General features: G+C 36.1%; 1 protein-coding gene across 6 annotated transcripts in view; it reads right to left on the reverse strand.

Annotated features, from left to right (window-relative positions):
• PDE1A (phosphodiesterase 1A) overlaps positions 1-7,506 on the reverse strand; it is a 389,378-nt gene extending 381,872 nt beyond the window's left edge. The window contains exons 1-2 of one of the 6 annotated variants that reach the window (XM_073019855.1): positions 7,176-7,506; positions 6,348-6,458 (exon numbers count right to left, since the gene is read on the reverse strand). In XM_073019855.1, the coding sequence (XP_072875956.1) occupies positions 6,348-6,448 (101 nt within the window). In that variant the 5' untranslated portion in view covers positions 6,449-6,458; positions 7,176-7,506. Of the gene's footprint in view, positions 1-6,347; positions 6,656-6,689; positions 6,973-7,175 lie in introns of those variants that run through there. The other 5 variants (XM_073019854.1, XM_038001881.2, XM_007965549.3 and 2 more) reach the window with 5 other exon arrangements.
• Between the last annotated feature and the right edge of the window lie 11,942 nt (positions 7,507-19,448).

The following is a 19,448-nucleotide window of genomic DNA, read 5'->3' on the forward strand; positions in this document are numbered from 1 at the left end:
GTGGCTCACGCCTGCAATCCTAGCACTTTGGGAGACTGAGGTCAGTGGACCACTCGAGCCCAGGCATTCAAGACCAGACTGGGAAACATGACAAAAACCCATCTCTACTAGAAGTATAAAAAATTAGTCAGGTGTGGTGGCACATGCCTGTAGTTATTGCTACCTGGGAGGCTGAAGTGGGAGGATCACCCGAGCCTGGGAGGTCAAGACTGCAGTGAGTAGAGATCACTCCACTGCACCAGAGTGAGATCCTGTCTGAAAAAGAAAGATGAAAGGAAGGAAGGAAGGAAGGAAGGAAGGAAGGAAGGAGGGAAGGAGGGAAGGAGGGAAGGAGGGAAGGAGGGAAGGAGGGAAGGAGGGAAGGAGGGAAGGAGGGAAGGAGGGAAGGAGGGAAGGAGGGAGGGAGGGAGGGAAGGAAGGAAGGAAGGAAGGAAGGAAGGAAGGAAGGAAGGAAGGAAGGAAGGAAGGAAAGAAAGGGAGAAAGAAAGAAAGAAAAAGAAAGAGAGAAAGAAAGAGAAAGAAAGAAAGAGAGAGAAAGAAAGAAAGAGAGAAAGAAAGAAAGAAAGAAAGAAAGAAAGAAAGAAAGAGAGAAAGAAAGAAAGAGAGAAAGAAAGAAAGAAAGAAAGAGAAAGAAAGAAAGAGAGAGAGAGAGAAAGAAAGAAAGAGAGAAAGAAAGAAAGAAAGAGAAAGAAAGAAAGAAAGAAAGAAAGAAAGAAAGAAAGAAAGAAAGAAAGAAAGAAGAGAGAGAGAGAAAGAAAGAAAGAAAGAAAGAGAGAGAAAGAAAAGAAAGGAAGGAAGGAAGGAAGCAAGGAAGGAAGGAAGGAAGGGAGAGACAGGGAGAGAGGGAGGAAGAGAGAAGGAAAGAAAGGAAGGAAAGAGAGAAAGAGAAAGAAAGAAGGAAAGAAAGGAAGGAAGAAAGGAAAGAAAGGAAGGAAGGAAATGAATCTTTGTGATTACATTAGGCTCACCTGGATAATCCAGGCTACTATCCCTATTTTAAAGTCAGATGATTAGCAACTTTAACTCCATCTGCTCCTTTAATTCTCCCTTTCAAATAAAGTAACATATCCTTTGGTTCAGGGGATTAGGACATGGACATTTCTGGAGGGTGATAAGTCTGCCTACCCCAACCCTGGGAATTCAATTTTAAGGAGCACCATTGTAGATCCTTTTCTGGTGTCTTTTGGGTAAGCATTCTGAGACTGTCATCTTTTTTGTTTTGGAAGCAAGATAACTACAATGTCAGAGCTAGGTAGATCTATGTTTAAACCCATGTTCTATCAGATACTAGCTGCATAACTACTTAAGATACTTATGTTTTTAAGAACACTGGTGGGGAGTAAGAATACAAACATGTTATATCTGCACAATTCTAACAATATGATGATAAAGATGATAAAGCAAACATCCTTCCATCTTCTCCATCTTTATTCCAGCTGTGAATCTATCTCCAATCCTCCCACCTGGTTTTAGTCCCTATTTTGGCAGCCTGGCTGATCTAATTTTCTAGTTAAAGCCAGTATAAGATTCAGAATTTTATTCATTCATTGATTTAAAATATTATTTGCACTGTCTCCTATGTGCTAAGTACCGTGCTATGTGCTGGAATCCAAGAGCAAATCCAATGAAGTAAGCATAGCTCTTGCACTCAAAAGCTGTGGCTGAATATGAAAGGTAGATTTTGTTATGAGAAGAGAAATTCAGGTTATTTATGAGCTGAAAATAAAAAACTAATCTAGTCTGGAAGGTCAGGAAGAATTTCCTTTGCAAGTGAAATTTAAGCAGCAATCTTTGTGCATTTTTTAATAGGATATGAATCAGAATTTTGAGTGGGACAACTCCTGATAAGGAAATGCCCTGAGGTCTGTAGGATATTTAGCCTTACCAGGACCCTGCTGCCCACTAAATACAGAAACACCTTGCTATCACTGCAACCACCAGAAACTTCCCCACATAACTCCAAAAGCTTTATATAGAACAAGAGCAACTCTGGCTGAAAGAGGAAAACGAAGGAATAATTGTCTCCAGAAGACAGAACAAAATGAGCAAAGGCAGAGGAGTGGTAAGCAGTATTTCTTTTGGGTGACCCTGGGTCTGAATAGGAGGCGTGTCACGGAAGGACAGGCATCAGAGGAGAATCCAAAGATCAGATTGGTAGGCAGTGACCCTGTGAAGGATGCAAAGATTTAAAGGTGTTTAAGCAGAAGAGTAAAAGGATCAAATTTGTGTCTTATCTATAATACTTCATCCTCAAGTATGGTTCCAATTTGGGAATATGATGCTATTATCTCCTGTCACTTCTATTTTTTTTTCTTGCTAATTTTTATTCTAAATGTATATTTCTGCTACATCCTCTTAGTGTTAAGGGCCTGGACAACTCCATCTGAGAACTACACAACATACTGCCCTCTTCAACAATAACAGTTGCTTAGAATTAAAGGATTACCATCTAATTCTTCTCTCCTTCACTTTTTGCTTCCAAACATTTTGTCCTTCACTATTGATAGTCATATTCACTACCCTACCAATCACAGAGAAAAAAAAACAACAACAAAGCTTAACTTAATGTCTTTCAAGCAGTGCATTCACAATTCCAAGTCTTAAAATTAATATCTGGACATTTGTAACATGGGGGAGATAAGGAGGTATGTGTCCAGACATGTAAAATTAGTGATCAGATATAAAGTTAGCTTCTAACTGAAATTGTGATAGATTCTAGTACTATGTTTATAAAAACTGAAGGAACTGGGGCAATAAGTACTATGAAGTGGTGAGTATTACATTTTTGTCAGTAGTTTATGGTTTCTGGCAGTTCATACTTTCTTCTCTTCTGTTGAATGCCTGAGTAAGATAATACTTTGTTTTAGATTTTTCCCTATAGCTTCATATCATTTTCACTGAATTTTCTACCTGAAAAATGCTAATTTTCAGTTTTCTGAAAATGCTGTCACCTCTTAGATTGAATTCTTATAGCAATGTCACTAACTGGAAAGAGCAACACCAGTGTTTTTTAAATATGTTTAATTTTTAAATAAAATCCACGGTTGTGGAACTCTGTATGTTTAGAGAAAAAAAAGCAACAGCACATGACACAAAAAGGCATTTATCTTTTAAACGGAAAAGAAACACAATGCATAGGTGAAATACTGTAAAATCTTCAAACCAACTTTCCACATGGGAATCAATGAAATTAACAATATTTGAAAGACTATCGATAGCTATGTTTTCTTAGTATGTAGGAAGAAGCCTAGGTCTCAAATTCATAAGAAACTTCCGAATCAGAAATTTCATTTGGTGTTGAGATGGCATAAGAAATAGGAAGTGTTTTCCAGCCCTAAACAATTGATAACTTATGGCCAAGTATATAATTCTTTTTAAATCTAATTTATGAAAGACCTAATGCCATAGTTATTTGCTTATATTTCCACCATCATAGATGATGACATATAGTGTAGAATGAAATTGTTGTACTGAGTAACAAATTAGTGGTTGAAATTGGAAAAAGCTAAATAAAAAGATTGTAAATATAAGAAGAAAATTAATAGACAAATGCAGAGAAGTTTGCATCAGAATGGGAGTAAGAAACTGTTTCACCTTTCTTGTCACAAAAGAAAAAGAGATTTCTTGGCACATAACTTTATATGGTGTGACAAATACTATATGAAGATAATTTAGAAGAAGCTCAATAAAAGAAAACAAAAATGGTAGACAAGCATTAATATTTTAATTTAGTTACCAAAGTTTTCCACGTGTTCCAAAATTTAAAAATTATTTCTATGGACTCAAAAGACTCTCTAAAATGTTATGTTATATAACAATCCCTATAAGATATTTTCTCTAAATGTCTACCTGTAATGGTTCCTGATTTCTGTATTTAATGTATAATTGAATAAACATTATTTTACTTTCACCTTTATCTCTATTTTTATTTAACCTTAAAATTTACATACTGGAAGCTCGATTAAAAACAATATATTATGCCAAAATAAGTCAATGTATTTGTAAAGTAAAAGATTTTAAAAATCACTTTCTAAACAAATACCTAAAGGTCTTGAGTCTATTTTAGCAAAAATAAGAAAACTGGTGCACAATTGTTTGATAGGTTTAATGAGTAGCATGATTTTAATTGCCAAAACTTAAGTGTAGAATTCTAGGACTAGCAATTTTGATAAGCCAAAATTCTGTTTGAATCAATATTGCATTTTAAATAGACAAGACAATTTCAGCAATGGAATAGGGAGTCCCTCACATCACTCCTCCGAATGCAAACTGTACAAAATACCATAATTAAACAATTTGGTTGTCATTAGTCATGTAGATTTTAGATTTAGAGTTTCTCGCTTTGACAATTCTAAGCCTTGAATACTGAAAATGTGCTAAGTCAAACTACAAGTTGAAGTGATAGTACAAAATGCAATTTCTTCTTTATTCAATGAAAAAGCAGTCATTTTAGTCAGTTAGATAATGATTTTCAAAAGAAAGAAACTTGGTTAATGATTATTTAGTGGCTCTATGTAAACACAAATCAAAATTAATTTTGCATGTACATATTTTAATATATCCTTCTATCAATTCATGAAGATCTACCGTTGAATGACTCTATCACCCTTTTCTGAAATAAAATGACAGACTGATCTTTGAGATCAACTGATACAGTGAGTCAATAACTTTGCCCTAAATTATTAAATAAACACAACATCATTTTTCACATTTCTTAAAGACATATGCATAAATCCACCAGCATACATCTTCATACATTCAAGTAACTACAGGAAACTAGAAAAATGCAAACAAAACAAAAGCAAAACATCCTTCTAAGGAGAAGAAAATCTAAAATAGGTTGTAATGAGAGACATAATTTTCCCGGTACTGATGTTCATCCACTCATTGGGTTAAAACACAAATCATCTGATGACTGCTAATGTTTAATTTGCATCTATGCTAATTAATTTTGAGAGCTGTTATTTGCTTTGATAGGATTACTTATTCCCCTAGAGAACAACCTCACCAAAAAGCTGTAATTTCTAAATCTTCAGTGGATCTTGGAAACAGATTTCTAGTTCATCCAAATAATGTAAAGATGGCTTCCTTTCCAAAAGTTATTCTCTGCTATATGTTTTTTGCATTATTGTGCTCTTATACTAGTGCACTGTAAAGCCATGTATTACTTCAAGAAGTAAGAAAATACACAAAGAACAATATTTAAATACATAAACATCATTAAATACATTCAAATGGAGGAAAGTAGAAGGAATTTTTACCTCTAAACAAAGTTTGATGTAATTTTCTTTAAAAATTATCAAACAAGGACATCAAATTTACTCAGGTACTGAATTTTAAAAAATAGTGTGAAAACACAGCATTAGAGATATAAATCATAGAAAATCTCTATTTTGCATAGTGTAGGATTCTTTCAGCTGTTATTATAGAAAAGCAAATATATTAATATTTTCATTTGAGACCTGCAAATATACTAAGCAATTACAATAGCCTGTAAAGTTCATATTACAATTTCTTATTTTTAGTCAAATGTTAAATCTGATTTTTAAATTATGACAATTAAGATAAAGCATATAAACAGTGTGGTGCTGAAACACTAAACAGGAACTAGTAGCAAACACAGCTAAAAAATTGTAAGGGTGTAAATATCAAGGTGAATAGCATTGCAATTAACGTTTGACTTAGGTAATTACATCCCATGTTTGACATAAATGCATAATTCTTGACCCATTTTACTAAGGGCTATTATGTACTATGGACTATTCTGTACTCTCAGGAGAAGGGAACCGTGAGCTGGTTAATGTAAAGCCAAAACTCTCCAATAAGTTTGATATGCTGTTAATATTTTTACCACGTAAGCATTTTTTCTTATAGAAATATTTAAGCAAAAGGAATAAGCACAATAAAGTATAATTATTTATTTTCATATTAATCCTCTCATTGCTTTTCCAAATCTAATCACAGAGAAAGAAGTACCAGTCTTATTTCTCTCTCTGCTTACCTGAGGGAAATTTTATTTGAGTCAGTATCCTGGCAAATGGCTTTCTTAGTTACCTTTCTGCATATCTGAACCACATATCTAAACAGCACATACAGAATGCATAAAAGAAACCATGTAGTATGACAGTAAAGTGACTTCTCCAGAAGTTACCTTACTTTAATAAAATGTGCAAGTACAAAACACTATTCGTCCTTCAACAAGTTGTTAGCTGAGATAGGCACATTTTATTTTTCAAGAGAAAATCTTTCTAAAGGAAACTAGCCCACAAAGGCAGATAGCACCAACAATTAGTCACGTTAATAGTCAAATCTTTCAGGGGGAAATAAAAAGCAAAGAGCATACTCACATTCCTTTCAGGCGCTGCCACATTTTTTCAGTCTGTTCTCCTGTAAGATACTTAAAAGTGGTGTTTTCCAATTCTTCAATTTCTGTGGCACTAGACCCCATGATGATGTTCCTAAGACAATACAGTTACAGTCAGTTTCAGCAGCTAGAACAAGCATTCCTCAGTCCATTACAAATCTTACACGCTTATACAGTAGCCTCTCTTATCTATCAAAACAGTGCTGATGTACAAAGCTGAGGGAAGACTCTGCCAGATTTGCTATTGACTTTGACAGGCATATATCCACTGCTCACCACCTCACAACCCCCCTAAGCAGACAGCAGTATAAACAGATGCTCTGACCTCACAAGAACAATCCGTACATGTGAGCCTGCTACTGTACTACTGACCGACTGAGTACTCAAGCTCTCCCCAAAAGCAGCTCATCTGTTACTGTTCTGTGCACTGAAGCACATCAGAATTCCTACAGTTTACGAGCTCTATTATGCACAAGAGAAACGTGAATGACTTTCGCGCTCCAGAAGAAGCTGAATTCCTCTCTACCAACAGAACGAGGGCAGGATGTAATAAGGAAACAGATGGTAGGAGCCAGTATCAGCAGCACCACCCTGAGAAAAAAAAAGTGCCTGTTTAAATGCCAAGGTTTTTGTCTCTAAATTGATCTGAAACCAACACTTAAAAATGTATCATGATCTAACAATAAACACAACAAATATTAATGATAACAAAGAGAAAATAACATATAGAGCCATACAGAAGAACACAGCTCCACAGGTTGTTATTGCAAGAATATGTACATCAACTGATGCTGTAATCATGCTTATTCACCTTCTCCTAGCAACTCCACACAGTAGGTAACTGCCAATTTAACCAGTGGAAAGTACGGCAGCTGCACACAGCCTGCTCCAAGAATCCTTTGGGAATTAAAAAATAAATAAAATGAAACTAGTGTAAATGCGTGTGTGTGTGTGTGCATGCGTGTTTTGAAGGAAAAGGGAATAGGTTTGTGTGTGTGTGTGTTTATGAGAGAGAGAAGGAGAGAGAGAGAGAGGGAAAAGAGAGAAATTGATGCTTTGCTGCTTCTGCATTTTAGAAGAAAAATGAGAGAGAGTGGACATAAAAGGAATCAGAACTGAGTCGTCTGCCAAGCTCCTAACACATGGCGAGCTTTCTTTGAAACAAGCACAGACCTTAAGTATGAGCACCATAACAGCTCTTGCTATCTGCAAGCTGCTGTAGAAAATATACTTATAAGCAATATTTCTTCTTGTTTGTTTGAAAACCCAGATGTAGTTTTATTTCTCCTTGCAAGAAAACTTGCCTGTTACTATGAGTTTTAAGGTAGAGATATTCAAAGACAGGTAATAACCTCCAATATTTGTTGAATATTTCTGATATTTCGGACAATGTTCTCAATACCTATTACACATTACCTTTTTAAATTCTTACAAGAAGCCTGTGAGATAGGCAATACTCCTGTCCAATAGTTGAGAAAACTGAGAAACAGAGACATTCTCCAGATTTAAAGTTGATTCTTAAAAATTGGAACTATTATTAACAATTAGTCTTCCAATATAAAATCACTATGTCTATGCAAATGACACTGATGATATCTAGTAGTCAGTTATAATGTGTATGTAAAAAGCACCTTTACAAAATGTTATAGAAAATTCCTTCTGATTTGCAGATTATAAGAGGGTAAATCAAGTGAGGCTTCCGTTTTCCTCTCTCAGACAAGATACTTCCAGAATTCAATCTGAATGTAATGCCTTTAGCTAGCGGACAGCATTGTGAAATTAAAACTTCATTCCTATAAGCATTTACCAGAGTTGTCAGACATAGGTTAATCTTTGCTCTGAAAGTACCAATTTTACCTTCACTGTGCCTTCATTTGTAATCTTAGCTATATTCATGTAATAAACTCCTACCTGATATTTCTTTAATGAAATAGTCAACAAACATCTATATTCTGCTTTCAAAGAAATATTGCAGCCAAAAATCTCCATAGATAACAAGTACTCTATCATTATTATTTTATGAATCAAGATACCTAAGTCCTTAAGGCTATACAGATGATTTTCTAAATATGACATGAAATGTCAAGTCCTCACATTGACCAGCTTACCAATAACATTGCAAACTAAAGAAGAGAACTATTCTACTTAAGTATATGTCAAAGAATCTTGTTTCATCACTACAATTCATTTGCCCTTTGCTTTCACTATGTAACTTCTATCACACATTGATATTTAAGACCTCAAGGTATACTAATTCAGTCACTTACTAGAAAAAAATCCTTAATCATTTCATTAAATGTTTCATAAAATAAAATTTTGAATAATTAACTAGATAAAATAGCTTATTATTTAAATCCTTAAACAAGATAATGTTCATCCTTAGAAAGTATCAAAAAGTTACTTCTGTTAACATAGAGAATTCAAATCATTTTTCTTTGTTAATTTATAAAAAAATAGATATAAGTTCTGCAAGGGAAAATTGAGAAAACAGTCATAAAAATACAATAAAAATTGATCCAACTTGTATGTCCCTCATCTCTCATAGTTTCCATTTATTTTGCTTTAACTCTACAGTCAGGTAAATTATTTCTATTAGAATAAGTAGTTCCTTCCTTCCTGATTACCTAATATTTTATTAGGAATGGTGACAAAAATGTATAGAATGAATTTAGTATCTACTAATGCCAAAATGTAATATAACATATACTCTAAATCTAGACTACCTGGGTTTGAATCTTTATTCTTTCACTGAAAGAATTATGTGATTTTTTCAAGTTACAATTTTTGTTCATTTCTTCACGTATAAAATGAGCATAATAATAACATCTCCTCACAGTGTTCATGTATTAAATGAGCTGATACAGGTAAAGAAATTAAAACAGTATCTGGCACATAATAATTGCTTAATAGTTGTTAGTTATTATTATTATTGATATTACATGATTTTTTTTCCTTTTCATTATAGTGTAATTATTCAATAGATTTTAGTGACAATTATTTCCCAAATCATTTGTAATCATTGTTTTAATGCATTACTAGTGTTCCTTTTGTTTAGAAACTACATCCTTATTTATAAGCAAAATCGTTCTAAGTATTTGTGTCACTAGGTTTACTGGTTTTCATATTAAGATTATATTGGCTGATATAGTTTGGACGTATGTCCCCACTCAAATCTCATGTTAAAATGTAAGCCCCAGTTCTGGAGGTAGGGCCTGGCAGGAGGTGATTGGATCAAGGTGGTGATTTCTAGTGGTTTAGCACCATCCTCCTGCTCTAGTCATGTAAGATGTGCCTGCTTCCCCTTCACTTTCAACCAAGATTGAAAGTTTCCTGAGGCTTCCCCAGAAGCAGCTATGCTTCCTTTACAGCCTGCAGAACCACGAGGCGATTAAACCTCTTTTCTTTATAAATTACCCAGTCTCAGGCATTTCTTTATAGCAATGCAAGAATGACTAATACATTGGCACCATGTAATAAATGGTAAAGAAAATAACTTTAATTCTTTAGCCAGTAAGCCATCACTCAATGACAAAGATAAATGATGACACATTCAGAAATGCCAAATTCAGAAAGCATACCATTCAAATATTCTTTAAAAATAATTACATGGGTTAATATACCTGAAAAAAGAAAAAAATTAATTAATGAGAAAAATCAGAAACATATACCTAACCTAGCAACAGAAATTCATTAAAAAAATCCCAAGTTGGCATCTGTTAAGAAGGGCTAGGAAGAAATCAGTGCAAGTGAGAACAAGAAATCACAGGGATCAAAAAGATGGCTTCAGAAAAAAGTGGATTAAATTCATCAAGAATATTTAAAAACTAAAAATACTGTTTTATTGATAATAAAAGTACATTATGTTTTCATTGACAAGAAAATAATTTAGAAAATATATTAATTTCCGAACAATATGGCAGACTAAGTTACTCTTAAAACTTTCAGACCAAAAATAATTTTCAAATATTGGAAAAATTCTAATAAATATTATTTTGAATGCATAGCTGAACTTATATAAAATGAAGTCCAAAATGAACAGGGACAAAAATATTAGAATGGTAAGGACAGTTATCAAACATAGTAATCTACAGCCTTGTATTATAATCAGTATATAGGAAACACAAAATAAGGGTTTGAGTCTGTACAGTATGAAGACTTGAAACCAAGGTTCCCCCCAGAAAGATGGAAACTATAAAAGGTTACCCATGTAGTCAGTTTGTGGACAAGAAAGCATAAGTGTGGCCAAGAGATATCTGAAAAAATTTTCTCTCTCAGTTTAGTCTCTAGGAGAGGAAAAACACAATAAAAGCATTCTTTGATAGGTTTTAACAATGGGACTGCCATCTATGAGTTTGATTAAACTTAAACTACCAGCTTTGTCTGAGAAACAGCAAAACTTAAAGTGATCTTGGGTTAGTGGTATCCAAGGTTACCTAGAATAAGAAAAGCAAATTTGTTTGGAGGAATGAATCCTCAAACACACCTTTTAAAAATCTTACAGACAAATCTAGTCAAATATGAGCTTACAATTCAAAATTATAAAACATACAGTTAATCAAGTCATCACTAATGAGCGTCACTAGACAAAACTATTAGAACCACACTCTCAAGGACCTTAGGTATTGTAATTACCTAATAAGTTAAAATAATGTTCAAATTTTAAATAAATAGAAAAAAGAGACTCAAAACGTGACCAAAAAAAAGAAATTCTATTTTTTTAAAGGACCATTCAGGGAAAGTAAGTAAAAAGAAATTTTAAAATTAAAAAAAAAACCATTGAAATTATATATTCAATGTACAAGGTAAGAGCAGAAAGAGAATTAGCTAATAAGAAAATATGAAGAGGCCAGGAGTGGTGGGCCATGCCCATAAACCCAGCACTTTGGGAGGCCAAAGCAGGCCTCAGGAGTTCAAGACTAGCCTGGGCAATATTGTGGAACCCTGTCTCTACAAAAAAAAATGTATATATATATAAAAATTAGCCAGGCATAGTAGGCTGCAGTGAGCCTTGTTCATGCCACTACACTCCAGCATGGGTGACAGAGAGACCTATGTCAAGAAAAGAAAAAAAGAAAAGAAAAATCTGAAGAAATTGCCCAAAATGTACAGATAGACACAGAAGTGAGATTATGAAAGAATATCTTAGAAGTCAAGAAAGACAAAAAATTCCTAATGTACATGTCTAATATTGTTTGGCTGTGTTCCCATCCAAATCTCATTTTGAATTGTAGCTCCCATAATTCCCATGTGTTGTGGGAGGAAACCAGTGGGAGAGAATTGAATCATGGGGGTGTTCCCTTACACTGTTCTTGTTGTAGTGAGTAAGTCTCATGAGATCTGATGGTTTTGTAAGCCTTTCATTTGGCTTTCATTCTCTCGTCTGCCACCATGTAAGATGTGACTTTTGCCTTCCACCATGATTGTAAGGCTTCCTCAGCCATATGGAACTGTGAGTCCATTAAACCTCTTTTTCTTTATAAATTACCCAGTCTCAGGTATGTCTTTATCAGCAGCATGAAAATGGACTAATACAGTAAATTAGTACCAGTAGAATAGGGCACTGCTGTAAAGATACCCAAAAAAGTGAAAGCAACTTTGGAACTGGGTAACAGGCAAAGGTTGGAACACTTTAGAGAGCTCAGAAGAAGAAAGGAAAAGATGGGAAAGTTTGGAACTTTCTACAGATAAATGACATTGACCAAAATGCTGGCAGTGATATGAACAATGAAATCCAGGCCGAGGTGGTCTCAAATAGAGATGAGGAACTTGTTGGGGACTGGAGTAAAGGTGACTCTTGCTATGTTTTAGCAAAGAGACTGGTGGCATTTTTCCCCTGCCCTAGAGATTTGTGGAATTCGCAACTTGAGGGAGATGACGTAGGGTATTTAGCAGAAGAAATATCTAAGCAGCAAAGCATTCAAGAAGTGACTTGGGTACTGTTAAAAGCATTCAGTTTTAAAAGGGAAACAGAGCATAAAAGTTTGGAAAATTTGCAGCCTGAGGATGCAACAGAAAGGAAAAGCCCACTTTCTGAGGAGAAACTCAAGCCAGCTACAGAAATTTGCATAAGTAATGAGGAGCCAAATGATAATCACCGAGACAATGGGAAAAATGCCTCCAGAACATGTCAGAAACCTTTGTGGCAGCCCCTCCCATCACAAGCCTGGAGGTCTAGGAGGAAAAATGGTTTTGTGGGCCATTGCTTGATCCCTTGCTATGTACAGCCTAGGGACTTGGTGCCTTGCATCCCAGCTAGTCTAGCCATGGCTAAAAGAGGTCAAGGTACAGCTCAGGCCATGGCTTCAGAGGGTGCAAGCCCCAAACTTTGGCAGCTTCCAGGTGACCCTGCAAGTGCACAGAAGTCAAGAACTGAGGTTTGGGAACCTTCACCTAGATTTCAGAGGATGTATGGAAATATCTGGATGTCCAGACAGAAGTTTGCTTCTGGGGTGGGGCCCTCATGGAGAACCTCTGCTTGGGCAGTGTGGAAGGGAAATGTGGGGTTGAAGCTTCCACACAGAGTCCCCACTTGGATACTACCTAGTGGAGCTGTGAGAAGAGGGCCACCATCCTCCAGACCCCAAAATAGCAGATCTACAAACAGCTTGCACCATGCATGTGGATAGGTGCCATAGACTTTAAAGCAGCCAGAAGGGAGGCTATACCCTGCAGAGCCACAGGGGCAGAGCTGTCAAAGACCATGGGAACCCACCTCTTGCATCAATATGACCTGTATGTGAGACATGGAGTCAAAGGAGATCATTTTGGAGCTTTAAGATTTGACTGTCCCACTGGATTTCAAACTTGATTGGGCCTGTAGCCCCTTTGTTTTGGTCAATTTCTCCCATTTGGAATAGCTATATTTACCCAATGCCCATACCCCCATCATATCTAGAAAGTAACTAGCTTGCATTTTATTTTACAGACTCATAGGCAGAAGGGACTTGCCTTGTCTCAGATGAGACTTTGGACTGTGGACTTTTGAGTTAATGCTGAAATTAGTTAAGACTTTGGGGGACTGTTGAGAAGGCTTGATTGGTTTTGAAAAGTGAGACCAGGAGGTTTTGAAGGGGGCCAGGGGCGGAATGATATGGACTGGCTGTGTCTCCATCCAAATCTCATTTTGAATTGTAGCTCCCATAATTCCCACATGTTGTGGGGAGGACCAGTGGGAGATAATTGAATCATGGGAGCTGATTTCCCCATACTGTCTTCATGGTAGTGAATAAGTCTCAAGAGATCTGATGGTTTTATAAGACTTTCACTTGGCTCTCATTCTCTCTTGTCTGCCACCATATAAGATGTGACTTGATTTCCACCATGATTGTGAGGCCTCCCTAACCATATGGAACTGTAAGTCCATTAAACCTCCTTTTCTTCATAAATTACCCAGTCTCGGTATGTCTTTATCAATAGCGTGAAAATGAACTAACACAATCTCTTTGGATTTTCAGAAGTGTAAAATAGATTGAATACAGAAGCAGAAAAATATGAAAAGGAAGCAATTAAGACTATTCCAGAATCAGTGGAAAACAAGAAAATTCAAATTCAGGAAGCAAAACACATTGCAAACTCTTACTAAAAAGAAATTCAGGCTTCTGCTTCCAAACAAGATTGAGTAATTAGGACCATCTAAATTAGCCAGAAAGCAGACAAAATGTATTGTTTTCAAGCCATTAGCCATCAGGCAACAAGGACAGTATCCTTAAGAGATGAGAGACAAACAGAATAAACTGTATAGTTTCCCCAGATTAGCACCTTTGAGAGAAATTTTAAACCACAGTGAAGGTAATGGGACCCCAGCTGAAAAGAATAAAGAGAGCAGGGGGAAAAAAATTTCAAAGAAATAATAAAGAAAAGCTTTCCAAATTTGGCAAGAGACATAAACCTAGAGACTCAGGATGAGTGGCTCCCAAACAGGGTAAACCCAAAAAATCCACACCAAGATATATCGCAGTGAATATTCTGAAAACTAAAGACAAGGGAAAAATCTTTAAAGCAGTGAGAGAAAAATTCTTAACTATGGAGAAAAAAAATTTAGAGCGAAAATGGATTTTTCATCAGAAACCATAGAGGGCAGAAAGATGTAGCAAAACTTTTTTCAAGTACTACAAGAAAAGATCTGTGAAACTTGAAATCTATATGCAGTGAAAATATTCTTCAGAAATGAAGGTGAAACTAAGACAATAACAGATAAAGAAAAACTAAAAGAATTTGTCACTATTAAAAAGAATAGCTAAAGGAAATTCTCCAAACAGAAAGAAAATAATAAAAAGAAACTTGGAACATCAGGAAAAAAGAAAAAGCACAGTAAGCAAAAATGCATACCTTTCTTTATCCTCTTGAGTTTTATAATATCATAGCCTTTCTTCATCCTCTTGAGTTTTATAAATTCTGTTTAAAAGTTGAAGCAAAAATTATATCATCTGATATGGTTCTAAGTGTATTTAGTAGAATATATAAAATTATTATAAATGGGAGATAGTAAAGGGATATAAATGAGGTGAGAGTTCTATACTTCTCTCAGACTGATAAAATAATGACATATCAGGAGATTGTGATAAGCTATGCATAGATAATGATATCAAAAGGAACTATTAAAAATAGCTATTTAAACAAATACAGTTAAAAATATAGATATAGATGAGTCAAAATAAAATTCTAAAAAAAAAGTGCTCAAGTAACTGATATGAAGACAAGAAAAAGAAAACAGAAACAAAAAACAGAAGAAAAAAAGAAAGCAAAAAAGAAAGACTGAAATCCTAACATGTCAATAATTACATTAAATGTAAATCATCTAAATGCTGGTCTATAAGAAAAGCACTTCAAATGTAAATCTCAAATGGATTAAAAGTAAAAAAGTAGGAAAAAAATACCATAAAAATACTAACCAAATGAACATTGGAGTCATTATAGAAATATCAGAAAATGTAGATTTTAAAGCAAAAATTATTAAAATAAATTTTAAAAGGCATATCCTAATGATAAAGAGTTAAAATTCATTAAGAAGATATAAAAATCCCAAATGTTTATGTACATAAAAATAGTTTCAAAACACATAAAGCAAAAATAATACATAAGAGATTACATGTATTCTACAAGATTTTCATGTATTGTTCATGTATTTTCTTCTACAAGGAGAAGGAAACAAGTTCACATTATAGTCATATAATCTAATATTTGTGGGTGTTTTATTATACTTTAAGTTCTAGGGTACATGTGTACCATGTGCAGGTTTGTTACAAAGGTAAACATGTGCCATGTTGGTTTGCTGCACCCATCAATTCATCACTTACATTAGGTATTTCTCCTAATACTATCCATTCCCCAAACCCCCACCCACCAACAGGCCCCAGTGTGTAATGTTCCCTGCCCTGTGTCCATGTGTTCGCATTGTTCAACTCCCACGTATGAGTGAGAACATACAGCATTTGGTTTTCTGTCCTTGTGATAGTTTGCTGAGAATAATGGTTTCCAGCTTCATCCATGTCCCTGCAAAGGACATGAACTCATCCTCTTTTGTGGCTGCATAGTATTCCATGGTATATATGTGCCACATTTTCTTAATCCAGTCTATCATTGATGTACTTTCAGGTTGTGATGTTAGGGTGTCGATTTTAGATCTTTCCTGTTTTCTCTTGTGGGCATTTAGTGCTATAAATTTCCCTCTACACACTGCTTTAAATGTGTCCCCAGAGATTCTGGTACATTGTGTCTTTGTTCTCATTGGTTTCAAAGAGCATCTCTATTGCTGCCTTCATTTCATCATTTACCCAGTAGTCATTCAGGAGCAGGTTGTTCAGTTTCCATGTATTTGCGTGGCTTTGAGTGAATTTCTTATCCTGAGTTCTAATTTGATTGCACTGTGGTGAGAGACAGTTTGTTACGATTTCTGTTCTTTTACATTTGCTGAGGAGTGTTTTACTTCCAATTATGTGGTCAGTTTTAGAGTAAGTATGATATGGTGCTGAGAAGAACGTATATTCTGTTGATTTGGTGTGTAGAGTTCTGTAGATGTCTATTAGGACTGCTTGGTCCAGAGCTGAGTTCAAGTCCTGGATATCCTTGTTAAGCTTCTGTCTCATTGATCTGTCCAATATTGACAGTGGGGTGTTAAAGTCTCCCATTATTTTTGTGTGGGAGTATAAGTCTTTTTTTAGGTTTCTAAGGACTTGTTTTATGAATCTGGGTGCTCCTGTATTGGGTGCATATATATTTAGGATAGTTAGCTCTTCTTGTTGAATTGATCCCTTTACCATTATGTAGTGGCTTTGTCTCTTTTGATCTTTGTTGGTTTAAAGTCTCTTTTGTCAGAGACTAGGATTGCAACCCTGCTTTTTTTTTTTTTGCTTTTTTTTTTTTTTTTTTTTTTCCATTTGCTTGGTAGCTCTTCCTCCATCCCTTTATTTGAGCCTATGTGTGTCTTTGCACATGAGATGGGTCTCCCGCATACAGCCCTTAACCAATGTGTCTTGACTCTTTATACAATTAATTTGTCAGTCTGTGTCTTTTAATTGGGGCATTTAGCCCATTTACATTTAAGGTTAACATTGTTATGTTTGAATTTGATCCTGTCATTATGATGTTAGCTGGTTATTTTGCCCGTTAATTGATGCAGTTTCTTCATAGTGTCGATGGTCTTTACATTTTGACATGCTTTTGCAATGGCTGGTACCTGTTGTTCCTTTCCATGTTTAGTGCTTCCTTCAGGATCTCTTGTAGGGCAGGCCTGGTGGTGACAAAATCTCTCAGCATTTGCTTCTCTGTAAAGGATTTTATTTCTCCTTCACTTATGAAGCTTAGTTTGGCTGGATATGAGATTCTGGGTTTAAAATTCTTTTCTTTAAGAATGTTGAATATTGGTCCCCACTCTCTTCTGGCTTGTAGGGTTTTTGCCAAGAGATCTGCTATTAGTCTGATGGGCTTCCTTTTGTGGGTTACCTGACTTTTCAGTCTGGCTACCCTTAACATTTTTTCCTTCACTTCAACCATGGTGAATCTGACAATTATGTGTCTTGAGGTTGCTCTTCTCAAGGAGTATATTTGTGGTGTTCTCTGTATTTCCTGAATTTGAATGTTGGCCTGCCTTGCTAAGTTAGCAAAGCTCTCTTGGATAATATCCTGAAAAGTGTTTTCTAACTTGGTTCCATTCACCCCATCACTTTTTCCGTTACTTTCATTGGTACACCAATAAAATGCATATTTGGTCTTTTCACATAGTCCCATATTTCTTGTAGACTTTTTTCGTTTCTTTTCACTCTTTCTCTAATCTTGTGTTCTCACTTTATTTCATTAATTTCATCTTCAATCACTGATATCCTTCTCCCACTTTATCGAATCGGCTTTTGAAGCTTGTGCATGCATCACAAAGTTCTTGTGCTGTGGCTTTCAGCTCCATCTGGTCATTTAAGGTCTTCTCTACACTGTTTATTCTAGTTGCCATTCGTCTAACCTTTTTTCAAGGTTTTTAGCTTCCTTGTGATGGGTTAGAACATGCTCCTTTAACTCAGAGAAGTTTGCTATTACCGACCTTCTGAAGCCTACTTCTGTCAACTCATCAAACTCATTCTCCATCCAGTTTTGTTCCCTTGCTGGCAAGGTGCTGCAATCCTTTGGAGGAGAAGAGGTGCTCTGGTTTTTGGAATTTTCAGCTTTTCTGCTCTGGTTTCTCCCCATCTTTCTGGTTTTATCTACCTTTGGTCTTAGACGTTGGTGACCTACAGATGGGGTTTTGGTGTAGATGTCCTTTTTGTTGATGTTGATGCTATTCCTTTGTTCATTAGCTTTTCTTCTAACAGGCCCTTCAGCTGCAATTCTGTTGGAGTTTTCTGGCGGTCCACTCCAGACCCTGTTTGCCTGGGTATCACCAACAGAGGCTGCAGAACAGCAAATATTGCTACCTGATCCTTCCTTTGGAAACTTTGTCCCAGAGAGGCACCTGCCTGTTTGAGGTGTCTGTCAGCCCCTACTGGGAGGTGTCTCCCAGCCAGGCTACATGGGGGTCAGGGACCTGCTTGAGGAGGCAGCCTGTCTGTTCTCAGAACTCGAATGCCATACCAAGAGAACCACTGCTCTCTTCAGAGCTGTCAGACAGGGATGTTTAAGTCTGCAGAAGCTGTCTGTTGCCTTTTGTTCTGCTATGCCCTGACCCCAGAGTTGGAATCTAGAGAGGCAGTAGGCCTTGCTGAGCTGCAGTGGGTTCCGCCTAGTTTGAGCTTCTCAGCCACTTTGTTTACACTGTGAGCTACTCAAGCCTCAGCAATGGTGGACACCCTTCCCCCTGTCAAGCTGCAGCATTGCAGGTTGATCTCAGACTGCTGTGCTAGCAGTGAGCAAGGCTCCATGGGGCCAGGTATGGGAGGGTATCTCCTGGTCTATCGGTTGCTGAGACCATGGGAAAAATGCAGTATTTGGTCAGGAGTGTACCGTTTCTCCAGGTACAGTCTGTCATGGCTTCCCTTGGCTAGGAAAGGGAAATCCTCTAACCTCTCGCACTTCCTGGGTGAGGCATGCCCTGCCTGCTTCAGCTTGCCCTCCATAGGCTGCACCCACTGTCCAACCGGTTCCAATGAGATGAACCAGGTACCTCAGTTGGAAATGCAGAAATCACCCATCTTCTGCATCAATCTCGCTGGGAGCTGCAGACCGGAACTCTTCCTATTCGGCCATCTTGGAAGCCAACCACCATAATCTAATATTTGATATGCATTACTTTATAACTAATAGGGCAAATAGAGGGAAAACAGAGAGGATATAAAAGATCTGAACGATGCTATCAGTAGACTCAAACTAATTAACTTTTATTCCCTCTGCCCAAAAACAGCAATACACACCTTTTAAAGTACACAATGGATATTTGCTAAAAGAAACCATATTCTGAGCCATAAAACAAGTCTCAATATGTTATTTTGAATTCAAAGGATACAGATAATACAAAGTATATTATCTGACCCCAGTGAAATTAAATTAGAAGTCACTAAGAGAAAAAACTTTGAAAAATTCCCAAATACGTGGAAACAATACCCTTTGAAATAATCCATGGATCCAAAAAGAAATCAAGAAAAAAATTAAGAATTATTTTGAA

Source organism: Chlorocebus sabaeus, chromosome 10 (assembly GCF_047675955.1).
Source record: "Chlorocebus sabaeus isolate Y175 chromosome 10, mChlSab1.0.hap1, whole genome shotgun sequence".
In the NCBI taxonomy this organism is placed as follows: Eukaryota; Metazoa; Chordata; class Mammalia; order Primates; family Cercopithecidae; genus Chlorocebus; species Chlorocebus sabaeus.